Raw genomic sequence first — 15,712 nt, 5'->3', positions numbered from 1 at the left:
ATGGGAAATCATCTCCATGTTGTACATGTATGTGACAGACATTTCTGTACACTGTCACTCTCCTGCTCCTAAAGGTTCACCCTGACATTTAAGGCTCTAGAATCAGCCCTCCTCCCTATTCCAGTGTTGTCATTGTCCTACTGAAGTTTCTTTCTTGGCTCAGCTGGGCTCTTCATTCTTGAATATGCAAATCTAATTCTTATCTCATGCCGTGGGTCATTGTCATCTGCTTTCACTGCTCTATACCACTGTCATTATTTACCAAGTTTGAGTTGGCAATGGATAGATAAACACAAGCTTTCATGTTTTACTGCATATTACCTTTCCTGTTTGTGGTCTGCTCTCTGAGGAAAGGCATCTTTGCCTTCAGAGCACCTCACAGAACTCTTAATGCTTTATTTATGAATTCTGAATGAGGAATTTTCTATAGCTCGCTTACAAGAAATCGTGGAAACCTGCTCCCAAACTCAAAGAAGGAAAAACTCACAATTTAAGTGAAATTAAGAGTGGAACTGTCACTTCCTGGCAGGCCTTACTATGCATTGAAGATGGTCCGATGAATGATTGTGAAGGACTTGACCTTCCTTTTCTTTTCTGCAAGAAAGGAAGAGTCAACTATTGTTATCCTTTTTGTGAGATTTTCTGCCTAATGTCCATCAGCCTGTATCTTTGTCATCTGTCTCTCTCTTTCGTATATTCTTTCTCTCTTAGATGGAGTATGCTAGGATGTGTAACCCGCCGAATTTGGCTTGTTGAGACCTTTTTCATCTTCCACACATTACCAGCCAGTACTAGTTGGCTTTTATTCTTAAATAGCTCCAGTTGACTTACACCAGGTAGTGTGTGGTCCTTCCTTAGGCTAACTTTCTAACTCAGCATTTTAATCTATTAACAGTGCCTTAGATATATTAGATGCTCAGATACTGCATAAATTATATTGTAAGTTCACTTTCGGAGGTAAAGTTATGACAGGTATCTTGATAGTATGGCTTTTGTTGGAGATTGCATCTGATCAAGTCTCAGAATCTTGAAAGAACCCTTAAAAAGCCATTACTGGAGAATGGCTTTTGAAGAATTGGATGAGTACGTCTCTTTTCCTGTAAGCCAATTTAACTTGTATTGTTTCCAGTGAAGCATAAAAAGCCAGATTGTTTGGACAAGCGTCACACTTTCTAATCATCTTGCCCAAGAGGTACTTCAGAAGTAGCCCCAGCAGAAGAAGGCCACGAAAATACTCACTGAGCAGGCATAGGAGTGCCTACGTGCGTGTTGGGCGGGGGGGGGGGGGGGGGGGGGGGGGGAAGCCACATACATACAGGCATTAATTTCAGCTCTCCAGGAGCTTCAAACCTAGGAATGGAAAAGCTCTGTGGGTGAACTGCAGGCCTGGTACCCTGGGAGGAGGCCTAAGGCAGTCTGCAGTGCTGAAGGGGCCCCAGCCCTGTCTGAATATTGAGTACTAAGGACTGAGATTTCCCTCCTTTAAAAAGTCTCCCTAATGTCCTCATAGCATATGTAATAAAAGTGTCTAAAATGAAAAATGTACACTACTGCCTGCTAATGTGGCCGTCTTAGTATTTTTTCATGCTGTAACATCACACTGTCATCAGGCACGGGTCGCATGGTAACTTGTAGCCCCTGCCATATCAGAAACAGACATGTCACCGTATCTGAAGTTAGGTGCTGTATTCCGTGAAGTCCGTTTGTTATTTCTACCACTGTCTCCCCAAAAACTACTCTCTGTTTCTCACCCTGCATCTCACTTGAGGCTCTGGCAGATCTCTATGAGAGAGAAGGAGGGTGTTAGAGGATTTAATATGTGGTAGTTTGGATAAATACATTTAAGTTGGCCTTTTGTATCAGCACATTTAAAGATTTTGGGTGTTGACTCCGTGTGACAGGAAGGCAGCCTTTTCCTCATGCTTCAGGCTTCCCGACACACTCATCGGCCGTCGTCTTACAAAATACTTGTACTACTTTGTAATATTGTAATTACAAATTGTGGTGATTAATATAAGAATTTTGATAACTGCGATGAATTTGGAAGAAGCCTTATTTATTTAATCTTCAAATTCCTTTCCTGTTCAAGTATAACACATACATCTTCCTTGTGCCAAGTCTCCCTGTTTGTGTTTTCTTACCTGATCTCAGTATAATGGTATTATTTGACATTTTCCTTCCATAAATTGGGGGCACTGGTAATAATACTCAAATCATACTGTAATATCCAGAATAGTGCCTGGCACATAGAAAGCACTTAAGAAATGGTAGGGACTCCCATTATTGGTATCGTTGTGGTTTGATATAGTACATGAAATCATTATACTCTGATTAAAACATGACTGGGGTTCTCCACCTCTGTGCTCATAGTTACTCCATTTAATCCTTGTAAGGTCCCTGTGAGGTAAGGACTATGAAACATCAAATTACAAATAAAGAAATAGAGGCTTCACTGGATCTAAGGCAATGAGTCCCAAGTTACACGAGTATAACTGTAAGCGATAGAGCCAAGCCTTGGACCTCGCTCTGCGGGACTCCCTGTGCTGTGTTCTCGCGTCTTAATTGGGGGATTCAAGTACAAGTACTCATTTCTGGCCACTCTTTCAGAGTAACCTCTGTTGTGGCCAGAGTGTCACTAGTAATAATGCATCCTCTTCTGCCTCCTATTCATGTTACTTAATATTTCTAAATAAATACAGGATTGTTTCTCATTTTTAATGTTAAACATAAGGATGTCTGCTTCCATAACCACTGCTGGTACTTCCTAAGGCAGAGAAGGTAGGAATGGACTCCTTGCTGCTTACAGCTGAACCTCCCATCTGTTTTTGTGTGTGTGTGTGTGTGTGTGTGTGTGTGTGCCATTTTAACGTAATGGCTTTCTAAAATTTTAATGGGCTAAGTGAAGGTATGGGATCGGTTGGAAATGGAATGTGGGACATTTTGATTGACAGATTCTTGCTTAGATCTTGGAATGACTAACCTACCACCACTGCAGCAGATTTGATTTAACTCCCTTCCCCCCCACTTCAGGGGCCATATCCACACCATTGCTCTGCTTGTCTTTTATGTTAAGTTCTTTCCATGCAGAGGTCCTTAGGAATTCGGAAGGCATTCGTGGCCTCTCTAAGTTGTGTTTCAAGAATGTCCCTCCCATGGATCCTTTTGTCTTTATCAGCCTGAGAGCCCTTGGTGACCCAGCTGTGTGCTGTAGACAAGTAGAAGCAATAGCAAAAGGGCAGATATGATCTGCCAGCTACAATACTTTAATAAAAAATAAAGATGTCTGTCAGGACAGCCTATTTGGACCCTCATTTAATTGATACACATGGATGAAACTGTTTTGGGTAGCATTTAATAAATTCCTGCTCAGTGTAAGTTTTTCAGAGGCTGAATTGAGGATGTGTGAAAAATGAAATCCAATTTGTCGAGTCTCCAGTTTATGATTAGTTGGCATAGTTACAGATCTTACAACCAGAATACTTTTGTTTTTCTGTGGCTATTCAGGAGTTTTAGTATCGCTTCTAACACTGTCGTCTGTGATCTCTTAGGACTTTACTACTGTTTCTTAGCTTCATGTTTAAGTTGGATATAAGATTCAGCTGCCTTGGAGTGTGTTTCATGATGCCCTAAAACCAGAACATGATGTGACGCTGGGAAGTCTCTCTAGTGTAAAACCACTAGTTGCTCTTTTCCTTTTTGTTTCTATTAAATGATATGCAATTAAAAAAGGGGGCATCTTTAGCACCTAAGAGATTCTGACTATTCTAGGTACATTTTAATTTAATTGCTGAAAAGTACTAGGCTCACGATCCGTAGTTTGGTTTTTCTCTCTTCAGCTCCCTTCCCTCCACCCACCCCTATTAGATTTTTCTCACACATCTCCTAAATAACTCTCAGGCATTACTAGAAGAAATACAGTAAACTGTCCTAAGGGAATAACTCATTTTGATGTAGTTCAGATTTTCTTACGTGTATACAAGAAACTGTTTGGCAAAGCCAAGGTTCTTACCTTCTTGTATATCTCTTCTGGTAGTTCCTTGTAAATGTCTGATCATCGCCCAATAACTGCCGTTTTGCTAGAAATTCACACGATTTCAGACTCTGTTGCAGCCAGTGGTATAGAGGAAAAACCCCTTGACAGAGTCAAGGTCCCTGAATCTTCCACCCTTCTTTTTGATTGGTGTTTTTGGACACAGAGAAGTGAGGGAGCAGGAAGCTTTGGGGAGCTATTGAAGGTTGTGTCTGTTTATATAGAAAACGTACTCAGTGTCCTGAATGTAAAAGGACTAAGACATTTGAAATTAATCTTAAAGCATGAGGACCCCCTGAAGGAGTTTAAGGAGAGCATAACATGATCAAGTGTATTCCATGGTATCTGAATGAACTACTCGCTTGAATTCACACAGTCTTGACGTAAACTTACAGAATTCAACAAATCCAGTCTCAATAAAATTTGAGGTTCCATATGTAATCCCCATTGATGTAGCTTTCTAAATGCTGTGCGTTGGAATACCTATTAAAGGAAACTGCCCTAATCTATAATACTTTCTCTAAGCCTTCCTGTTAGGTGTGATTATTCCTTTTAGCTCTAAAACCTTTGCTAGCGCTAATCTTTAATTTCCGATGGACTTATTTCCATGTGCTCTGTTCTCTCAGATTTACTCATTTGCAACCCTTTGTGACCTATGCCTGGCTTGAGGTAAAACCTACCCTTGGACTATGATATGTATATACCTTCATGTGTGTTTGAGTCCTGTTCCTGGTAGGGTTTTGCATTTACAAGTGGATCAAAGTACACTTCTTTCTTTCGGGTGAATTTTGAGGTCTGTGGCCTGAATTGCGGTTAGTGATCACATCCTTCTCTGTACTTCGGAGCTCTTGCAGAGGATGCACTGTGGTCACCTGTCTGCAAAGCCTTGGTGCTGTCACAAGACCTTTGTCCACCAGAGTCACAGCTAACTTTCATTTAGTAGTGGTGTCTTCTTTTCAGACAGTCCCGTCAAGACTCCATTTTTTTGATATGAACAGCAATTAACTCTCAGTTTAAATAGACACAAGTATGACCTTGTCCACTCCTTTCAGCTGGAGAGACTGAATGGAGCTTTTCAAAAAAGTCTGAAGTGGCAGGTATCTTAATTTTCAGGATGTTTGTAGTTCTGGGTCAGTAATTGACAAGTGACAGAAGTTGTTCAGTGGTGATCTTGCCAGTGGGAGATTTTTCAGATGCCCTTAGTTTAATAAAGAGGATTTGCTTTGTTCATTTATAGACCTTATCATGTGCAGTTTCTCTTAATCTCTTGGTATTAATGTCCACTGTCACTGATCTTTCTGTTGATGAATCAGAGAAACGAGAGCAGTTGTGTTTTTGGACAGAAGCATTTAAATGGACTTGTATTAAAAGTGATGTACAGAGATTTTAAACTTTATTACGTACATGTACTAAACTAACAGTTCTTAGCCAGATATTTCTGTTCCTTTTGATTCTGTGTGTTTTGACTGACTTGTGTTTTGATAGTTCATTCTTGGTACTTGTCCTTGAATTTTTAATGTATAATTAGTTTTAGTTGCTGATGAAGAAATGAGTTTTTAATTATAAGAAATATACTATGTTTCAAACTATTCCACTTTTGAGATCTAATTACTTTGATAAATCTATTTTTATCTCTATTTTGTCCTGTCTGATCTCATTTGTGAAGAACAATTTGAGAAGCCATCGCCTAGAGCATTTATTTGCCTGGTATTTCTAACTGCCTCCCTTCCTTTCCCCTCAAGTAATCTCCGTATTGCTTGTCTTTGTTTATTATATCACTTGTAAGGTTGTGAGAAATTCCAGCATAAACCTGACTTTTAAATTGCTATCATTGGAGTAGATTGGTGTTCAGTGTTGTATTCCCTGTATCGTCTTTAAATATTTAAATTGCAGACTCTCTGGCTGCCTCTTAAATTAGATCCTTCACTTAGTTTTGACATTTCATAACCTTGCTTCTCAGGCATTAAATATTCACCTGTTTAAATGGCAGTGAAAACTTAAAATCCAAACGCATCTATTAATCCAGTGAACGTAGATTAGAGAACAGCTTGCACTTGGTGGAGGAAGAGGCTGTTTTGACCCCTGAGACATGTACTGCAGGTTCATTGTACTGAAGTATTTCTAATACAGAATTTGCCATAAAACAAAACCATATCTTGGGTCTTCTCCAAGGCATTTTAGTCTTGAAGCAACCCAAAGAAAGCAGATAGACTTAACATTTTATGGATTAAGATAGCCTAAGAGTGGTTTTCCACGTGAGTATTAAAGCACGGCACCCATGTGCGCTCCAGACGCACAGGAAAAGTCAGAATGGAGAAGGTTGCTGAGAACTGCCAGATGCAAAATTTGGTCTGAAAGCTGATTTGAGTCTCCAAAGTACCCGTCCTTATCCCACTGCAAGTCTCCCTGCTTTGGTCTGAATGCCTTTGCGGTGTATAATTCTTTGAGCTGGAAGAAGAAGAAGATGTTTCTCTTGGTGGGGATGTGAGTGATAGTGATGTGTGTGAGGGAGCAGGGGAAACGGAGCTGTTTTAACGCCAGCAGTGACCGTGGTGCAGGGGTGAGACGCAGCACGTGGGTCCGGGAGGAGGACAGGTACCTTACCTTACGTCTTGTAGGAACGTGGGCAGGGGTGGAGGGGGCGTGCATTCCTCATTTAATTACATTCGAAGAATTTGAAAGTAATAAAATGAATTTCAAAATCCTAATGATGATGTGCAGTTTCTCCCAGTTAGTGGTCACTCATCCTTCCTTGGGAAAAGTTACTTTCACAAAATATTAAGGGAAACTGAAATAAAATAACTCTAGTGCCACCCTGTTTTCTGCTGTGCTGAGTTTCACTGCGTGTGTGTGTGTGTGTGTGTGTGTGTGTGTAGAAAACAGCCAAGATTCATTTAATTTTTCCAAATTCAGGACAAGTGCACTGATCAGCTAGTTACTATAGCGTGGTATTGTGGCGAGAAAACTGGACAAGTAGATAAGAACGTGGGGTCGGAAGACCACCATCTGAATCCAGAACTCAGCACTGTATCCGTGTAACCTTAGGCCCATTCTTTTCCTTGTCTGCACCTCTTTCCTCGGCAGTAAAAAATGCAAACGTGTGTCCTGCCCGCCTCACAGCGTTGTTGTGAGGCACCCACAGTGTTGTCTTTAAAATGCTTTGCCAGTGCAGTCTCTGCAGAAACTCCTGCGTGTAAGTTACGTAGAAATCTTATTTGTTCCCACCGTCCCGTTTACATACGACTCAGTCACCTCTGTCCTGCCTGTGGGAACTGGATCATTGCCCGAATTCCTGAAAAAGACTATTTCAAGGAGGTTTGTTACTGGTTCTCAGAGTCCTTTTAATGTGGCCATGTTCTAAAGTGTCCCCAGGATTTGCTTCAGTCGGGTATGTTAAGACCTGCACCTGGTGGACGCGATTGCTAGGGAGGAGGAGGGTTCAACTCATGAATCTCTAGGAAAGGGAGGCACCGCCTGCCTTGCTGGGCCTCATGGGGACGGAGACGGGGGAGGCGGAGAGGGCAGCATGGCCCAGAGCCTTTACTGGGGTTCTGTGGGGAGGAAAGGGTGAAGCAGGGCAGGGTGTGCCCAGTAAGTTGAGCATTGGATAGCTTGAATCATTTTGGAGGGCTCTGGGCTCTGGGGATGGCCCCTCGCTGTCTGGTACCTATCCCTGGCCTGATGTAGGGCCCGGGGAATATTGGCTTGGGGTGTGGGAGTTTGATAAAGGAGATGGGGTGTGGGCTGGACCAGCTGGTTTGTATCCCAAAAGTGTGCTCCCAAGAGAGACATTTACTATCTTTAGGAATTAGCTCTCCCTGGGAGTGGCGGTCTGTCCAGGATCCAGGCCTTGCAGGCCAAAGCATCAAGAATATAGGAAATAAGAAAATACAGTCAATGCAGGCTGGGAATTAAAGAAGCAATGTGAACCGAAAGACTGGATATTGAAGGAAATATAAAAGCAGATAACATAACTGACCCAAGTATGTTTTCAAAGCTTTTATATAAGCACTAAATATAAACCCGTTTTCCTAAATATATTTTAGGATAACTTTTAAAACACTCCACCCACACTCCTCTGAAATGTACCAAGCAGTAAATGTCACTGCGTGAGTATATTATTCCGGAACACAGTAATGGACTCAGGTTACTCTCAAGTTTAATGGTCGGGGTCTTTCCCTACATGTTTCAGATGCTGCATATAGAGGTAAATAATATTTATACGATAGTCACCCAGGTTTTTAGATTCTGTGCTCTGTATGTTATGTGCATTAGAGATTATTTCATTGAATTATTCCCACTAATCATATAAAGAAGGTACAATTATGTGGTCGTAGACTTAAAGAATTTGTCCAAGTTCATAGAGCCCTGAATGAATTGAACCTAATTTTGTGGCCAGGCACGTTGGTTAGAGAGCTGCCTGCCACCTTTAACTACTGCTAAGTTATTTCATGCCCTGCTTGAGCTCATGGAGAGGCTGCCTGCCCCACTGCCTCCTTCGTCAGTCATAGGAAGTTACCTCCTGACTGTGAGAATGTGCAGACGCTTACTCTGTTGCCCATGGGAAGTGGCTCTTCACAAAGGGAACACTTTGCTCACACGATCTGGAGCAGACTAACAGCTGACATGCCAAGAGCTCCCTGCCCCTGAAATAAAGCCTTGGAGTCCATTAGATACCAAGGGAGTCCGAGTGGTAGAATTTTAGCTTACCCAGATAACTGAGCATTGTACTTTAGAAACTGGCTCTTCATGTATTCCCATCACTGAATGCATATATAATTCATCGGCTTCATGTTTTTATCAGCTTATAGCAAGTCCCAAGACTAGATTCCATTCAAATTATTTTAGTGATCACTTGGAATTTTCCTTCATTTCCATCATTTCCCAATAAAGGAACTTGTTATTTTCATTTATACTGTAGTTCTCCAACTGTAGTTCTTAGGGTATCGGCATAGAGAGAAGAGTGCTACATGAATAGTTACCTACCTTCTCTCCGCCCCTATTCCAAATTCCTTCTGTCTATAGACACGACAGGGCTAATGTGCCTTCCAAGTGTAGCCTTAGTCCAACAGGTGTATTTTCACTGGATAATAAGCAAACTTACTGAATAAAGGATAAGAGTATTAAATGTTAATACTATTAGGGAAAGGGTGAAAGACAGCAAGACCTTTATAAAGTAGTATAAAACCTGGCTTGCTTTTCGGGGGGGGGGGAGCAAAAAAGTCATAACAAAGTGAGCTGTGGGCATAATTTAAATCATGGAGAAAATATTTCATATCAAAAGCTGTTTTAAATGTTAGCTTTTTTGTTTTATTTAATCAATGAACTAGATGAAAAGGGAACACTAATGGATAAAATGAGCAGGCCAAAGTTATTATATCATATCCTGGTACCCCCATAAGTCAATCCTAGAGTGAGACCCATTTGCCTTTTTTATGAATGATTTGGAAGATGGGGGTGTATTGTGAAATGTATTTCTTCGCAGGTAGTCCAAAAAAGCTTACCGTTACACCAAGGAGAATGTGGTCAGGAATGGCACATAGCAGAGCTATAGATTATAGCCAAAGAGCCATCGATTACAATCTGGGCAAGATGTATCACAATGACTTGTTGAATTGTCCCTGAAATGCTCTGGTCCAATAAGCTGTTGTGGACCCAGAGGGTCAGTGGGGTATTAGGTTGTCTTTACTCAGCAAATATTCTAGCATCTATCACGTGCCAAGATACTGGGGATACCGTGATAAGAGCGACAGCTGTAGCTCCCTCCCATATGAAGCTTATGGAAGAATGTAGATTATGAACAAATAGACTTGGACAAATATACTTTGCCTTCCATCCTTGTAGAATTTTGGGTACTATATCTTAAAAGATAGGAAGCTTTTGGAAAGCCTACATAAACTGGCAGGTAAAGTCAATCAAGGGACTTAAGATCTTTTGAAATCAGGGTTAAAAAGACAAGAATGCAATAGAGGATGATGGAGGGGAGAGATAACAACTCATTGACATATTTAAATTTGTGGGAATTCGAGGGTGGGGATAGAAAGCTATTTTGGAATAAATCAAAAGGACATATACTTACTGATAAGAGGAGAAATTGTTTAGAACTGTTGGCACCATCACCCCCAGACATGGGAGAGGCTCGAAAACAGGTCACAAAAATGTCAGATGCATTTAGAGTCTTTAAAGTTAATCATTCGATTGAGCCTAAATTCCTAGTTTAGGGGTTTGGCCCCATCGAGGACACCTATTTAACCAGGAGTAGCTCGGTGCTGTGTGTCTCACTGGTCTGTTTTGTAACTTACAAGTCTGGGGTAAATGTTCTCTCCACCCAGGAGAACGGCATTTCCCATTAGTTGAGAATTTCTCCAGCACTGAGTAAAACGGTTAACACTGGGCTTGCTGTAACTTCCTTGTTTGTTGTATGTGCCTTATGGAAAAGCTACTAACTAACTAACCTGAGCCCGTCTTTGAGTTTCTGAAGGAAGGGAACCGAGTTGGCATGTACGTGTAATTTCATTTTCCTTTTCCAGGTTTCCTATGCTCGCCCAAGTTCAGCTTCTATCAGAGACGCAAATTTGTACGTCAGTGGACTTCCAAAAACAATGACCCAGAAGGAGTTGGAACAGCTTTTTTCACAATATGGACGCATTATTACTTCTCGTATTCTTGTTGACCAGGTCACTGGTAAGTAGGCAGCCGCGCTGAACAATCGCTTACACTTTCTGACTGGCAGATTGCAAAATATTCTGCCTTCCCATAGATCAGCCCTGCCTCTAGAACACATCAAAGGTATATGTGGGCTAGAAAATGCAGTTTTCTGCTGGAATTGTTCATAAATATGCATGGATAAAAATAGATTGTGGGGTATAGTGAGTGAGCTTGAGTCATTTCCACCCTGAAGGGGCAGGTTCGAAGCCTGTTTCATGGCTTGTAATAAATTTGCAGATGTTATAATCTTCATTTCCAAGCTGCTGCGTGAAAAAAGCCCCCATCCTCCTTATGAAGTCCTAATAAGCAACTTTATTTTTGTAAGAAGCATAGTTGAATGCAGCAGTATGCCGCTACTTCTCCAGGGGAGGATTACACTACAGCTGCTCTGGTAATTGCCAGTAAGGGTGATTTCCGGGTCCATGCTGTACTGTAGGCTTGTGTGTGTCTGAAATTTTGAATGTTAAGCATGGATTTTATGCTTAATGTAACTTTTAACCAAACAGAAAAGAGAAGACCATTATGTTTATTAAAACTTTTGTGTGTATGGGAACTCTTCTGCTGTTGCTTTCAGTTAAAGAAAAGCTAGCAATATAGATTTGATGATGGATTTTAAAAATAAAGTACATGTGTATTTTTTTATTACCAGCTCCACACTTTTTAAAAAACGTAATGAAAATAGAGAAATATGACAAGGGTGGGTGGGGGGGGGGGGGAATCACCTGTAGCGCCATACACTCAAGCAATCACATTCAACTTCTGCTCGCTTTTAAAAAGAAGATAGGGAGGTTTTCCTTTTTGTGTGTGTGTTTTTCTTCTCTCGCCCCTCTTTCATTCTCCCTGTTCTTTTTCTCTCTCCTTTTCCTCCCCCACCCCTTTATAATGGTGATATCACTAGATATACATCGTGTACTACAGTGTCGGATTTTGTTTTTAAAAGAGATGCATTCATCAGGCCAAGTTTTTAAATAAAATCAGGCCAAGTGTTTAATTCATCAAGTGAAGATCAATTTAGTTGATCAGAGTGTGATCAGAAGCAGCCCATGTCACGCCCCTCTTTGCTGTGAACTAGCCTCAGAGGAGGCTAAGCTCCGTACGTAGTGTTTTGGGTAGAGCGGTATCTACCGTCATACACAGGACGGGACAATGGCCCGTAGGTTTTGCTGTTGGAGGCAGTGTAGTCCAGTGAGGGTACATAAACGTGCTGTCCTCTTAGCTGCATTTCACACTCCTCTTTATATTTTCCATCACGACGTGTTTTATTACCCAGAGTGCTATGGGATTAAATTGAAATCCAGGCCTGGCAATGCCAGATACACTTGTTTAAATCAACAAAAATGCCTTTTTATTTTGTTCATATCACTTGATGCTTTTCAATTCATTCATTTTTAATGAGGACTCGGTGAATTGACAGCAGGTTTCACCTGCGTTACAGAACGTCCTTCTTTGAACTGCACATGCCTCCTGAGTGCGGGGGCTCTTGGGCAGACCTGCCATATCCCCTCCTGGTTTAGTCAGTGATTCTCAAGTGTGGTCCTGCAGCGGCAGCGGCAGCGTCCTCTGGGAATATTGTTAGGAAAGCAAATGACTAGGCCCCACCCAACACCTAAAGCACGAAACTCGGAGGTGGGCGTTGTATCAAGCCCTTCCTGTTCTTCTTCCCTTCGCCTGAGGACCATGGGTTTAGAGGGCCCAGCCTGTGGAGGCCACTGCGCTGCTTACCAGAAGCTTTCCTCATGGAACCGTTTGGTCCTAGGGGGGCTTCATGCTGAACACTTATCTGCCGTCATCTCACCATTTCATCTTTATACTTAACACTTTTCAAGGCAAAATTGAGTACTTCATTTGACATGAAAAATCCTGCAGTTTTGTTATTCAGCCATCAGGTGGTAATACTGTGCAATGGGTGTAGCTTCCATAGGAAGGGCGAAGGGATGGGCGGGCCGAGATAAGCATGCGTGGAAGAATTCCGTCTTCTACATTAGAATAAAATTCTAAGCCGTTGAACTTACAGTATTAATTGGAGAGCAAGTACATCTTCATTCCTTTGGAAAGTTCCAGTACGTCATCACGGTCAAGTGCATTTTCTCAGTTTCTCTTCCTCAATAACCTCTTCTCAGTGACATACTCTGATGCATGTAGACTTTTCTAGCTATTAGTCCCAAGCTGGTTCTGCTAAGCACTGCAATCAGGAAAGTGTGTGCCTGCAATTGCGTATCTCACAGTGGCCGGCTATGCCCCCCACCCCCAGCCTGCTTAAGCTAATTAAATGGAGTGAGTTGGGTTTCCCTCTACCCTGTCTCAAAAGCTGGACATGTATTTGGCCATCCCTCTGCTTTCTCATTCTCGTCTCTCAAAATGGAGAGCATGAGACAGGGAATGGCATTCCATAGTTAGGAATAATGTTGCTGAAGCCAGAAAGCTTCGAGGTTTTCCTTTTATTTATTTTTAAAATCTAGGTCCTCTTTTACTTCTTTTCACCCTATAAAACTCTCTCTCTAATAAAGTATAGCTAGTTAAAAGCAGTGGAGAAGCTTCAGGGCACCATAAAAGCCTCTTCAGACATTTTTCGTAAAGGATCGTTGTCCTATGTAATAGTAGTAAATCTAATATTATTATTTAAAAATTTAGCTGAAATAAATCTTTCTACCGCTGTGTATGACTTTTTAGCATTTTTTGGAAATGCCTAGGTTCTGTTCTCCTTGTTACAAGAAACGGAGTGGCGGTGCCTGTCATTTTTGAGCTGTTTGTCCAGTCGCATAATTTGAAAAATGAAACTCAGGCGTGCTTTTGCCATCATTAAAGAGAATGTGTGGGAGGGAGAGGAGAAGGCGGGGGAGAGGAAACATGGGGCATACTTGGGTGCTTTCTCTTAGCTTATTGGTAAGCATATGATAATTGGGTGTTCAAATTGTATAGGTGACTTCATGTATTATTAAAAATACAAAATTGTGATTCTAGACTGAATTACTGCCAAGTTAAGGTAAAACTTGCCTCTTCCTCTGATTTTGTGGCAGATGTCATGTGGGTGAAAACATGTTCTTGAGAAGGAAAATTAATTGATCTTTTTTTCTTTTCCTCTTTCGCTCTCTCTTTCCCAAATCCTTACCCAAATCTACCCTAGGCATATCAAGAGGTGTAGGGTTTATTCGATTTGACAAGCGGATTGAGGCAGAAGAAGCTATCAAAGGCCTAAATGGCCAGAAACCTCCTGGTGCCACAGAGCCAATCACTGTAAAGTTTGCTAATAATCCAAGCCAAAAAACCAATCAGGCCATCCTTTCCCAGCTGTACCAGTCTCCAAACAGAAGGTATCCAGGACCATTAGCTCAGCAGGCACAGCGTTTTAGGTAAGTCCGGTCTGGTGCTTACGCCCAGTTATAAAACTCAGAACCCTGAGGGTCACTGTTCAGTACTTTTATTAACAGGATCTCTGGTTTGCTATTACTGTTATCGTTGTTGTTTTCTTTCCTTTTCTTGTTGGCACAGCGAAAACCTACTTGGGGTTGGGGTGGTGGTGTAACTTTGCCCCTCGAGACAATTGGTAGTGTCTGGAAACACTTATGTTGGCATAACCTGGGTGGGAAGTGCTACGGCATCTAGTGGGTAGAGGCCAGGGACGCTGCTGAACATCTTACAGTGCACATGCAGCCCACCAGCAACCAGTTCCCCAGCCGCACACATCAGCGGTGCCGAGGCTGAGAAACCCTGGCCTGCAGCATACTCGGTTCTTAACATTTCCAGGGCTTTTGAGTTCCCATTTTTCGTTGTTTTCTTGCTAAGATTTTATTCTCCTGTTTCAGTTTTTAGGTCAAGCTCTTCCCGTTACTTTGGTTTGTAATACGTGCATCACTAAGGATTTATAAACTATTTGAACACATGAAGTTTCTTCAGATGGATCCCTTTCCCCTTTTTAAATTTTTATAGGGGTTTGCAAACTTTCACTGTAAAGGGTCAGATAGTAAATATTTTAGACTTGGTGGGCCGTGGTCTCTGTTGCATGTTTTTTTTTAAGTACTCTTTAAAAATGTAAAAACCATTCTTAGCTGCTGGGCTATCCAGAAGCAGATGGCAGTCTGGATTTGGCCTGTGGGTGGTAGTTTGCAGACCCCTGTATAGTCCATAGAATGGCCATGCGTCATTAGCTGAAAGAAGACATTCTATCTCTTAGATGATTATAAATATTTCAATTTTTCAAGTTTTTTCTAATCCTGAGGTAACAACCAAACGAAGTCATTTAGAAAACATCTCTAATTTGCATGTGAGAAGAACACTGATTTTAAGATGTTAAACAGAGCACAAAGCAAGTCACTCGGTTTTTATTTTCCAGACATGTTTTAATATCCTTTTTGGCCATATGGTGTACCACAGCCAGAATGCCATCTAACCCCATGCTATTTTTTTTAAAAATCACAAGTACATATCAATTTTGTTTCTTTCCTTGCTGGGGCAGAATAGTTAATTACCAAAGATATAATCACAGATGTAGCTTAGTAAGGAGTTACGTCTTTTCGAACTTAAATCTCATACATCTTTTCATATGCATTTTTTCATTGGTGTATTTAGAGTACTAAAACAACAAAATAACGTGGGGATAGAATCAGTCAAATACCTCCTTTTAAAAAACTACTCAATAAATGCGTCACCTGAGGTACGAGGACGAAATTGGCCATAAACACCATGTTCATGCCCTACTTAGGGTGGCTTCTCCATTTGGAACTGGATCACCAAGTACCAGTTGATTGAGCCTTGTGTTCACTCTCTGCTCTAACTGTAAAGTGCAAAAGCATTGACCAGAAGGAACGCAGCCATCGTTGTGGTGCGTGGTAGTGGTGATGGGGCGGAGGGAGAGCTGCTTGGGGCTGGGTGATAGTTGCCCTTACAGAGACACAAATCTCACAAAGCTTTTGTTTTTTTGTGTGTGTTTTTTTTTAAACTCTGCCTGTAGGTTGCCCTTGTGGTATCTTAAGTGAA

At 41.5% G+C, this 15,712-nt stretch overlaps 1 protein-coding gene across 26 annotated transcripts in view; it reads left to right on the top strand.

The window, feature by feature from the left end:
* ELAVL2 (ELAV like RNA binding protein 2) overlaps positions 1-15,712 on the top strand; it is a 154,459-nt gene that overhangs the window by 129,764 nt on the left and 8,983 nt on the right. For all 26 annotated transcript variants that reach the window (XM_074330316.2, XM_074330309.2, XM_074330313.2 and 23 more), the window contains 2 exons: positions 10,561-10,714; positions 13,863-14,088. In XM_074330316.2, the coding sequence (XP_074186417.1) occupies positions 10,561-10,714; positions 13,863-14,088 (380 nt within the window). The remainder of the gene's footprint in view (positions 1-10,560; positions 10,715-13,862; positions 14,089-15,712) is intronic.

The sequence above is a fragment of the Rhinolophus sinicus genome, chromosome 16 (genome assembly GCF_057876585.1).
Source record: "Rhinolophus sinicus isolate RSI-liver-muscle chromosome 16, RSI-T2T, whole genome shotgun sequence".
NCBI classification, from domain to species: Eukaryota; Metazoa; Chordata; class Mammalia; order Chiroptera; family Rhinolophidae; genus Rhinolophus; species Rhinolophus sinicus.
Note: the sequence above shows the minus strand (reverse complement) of the source record. Positions and strands in the feature narration are given on the sequence as shown.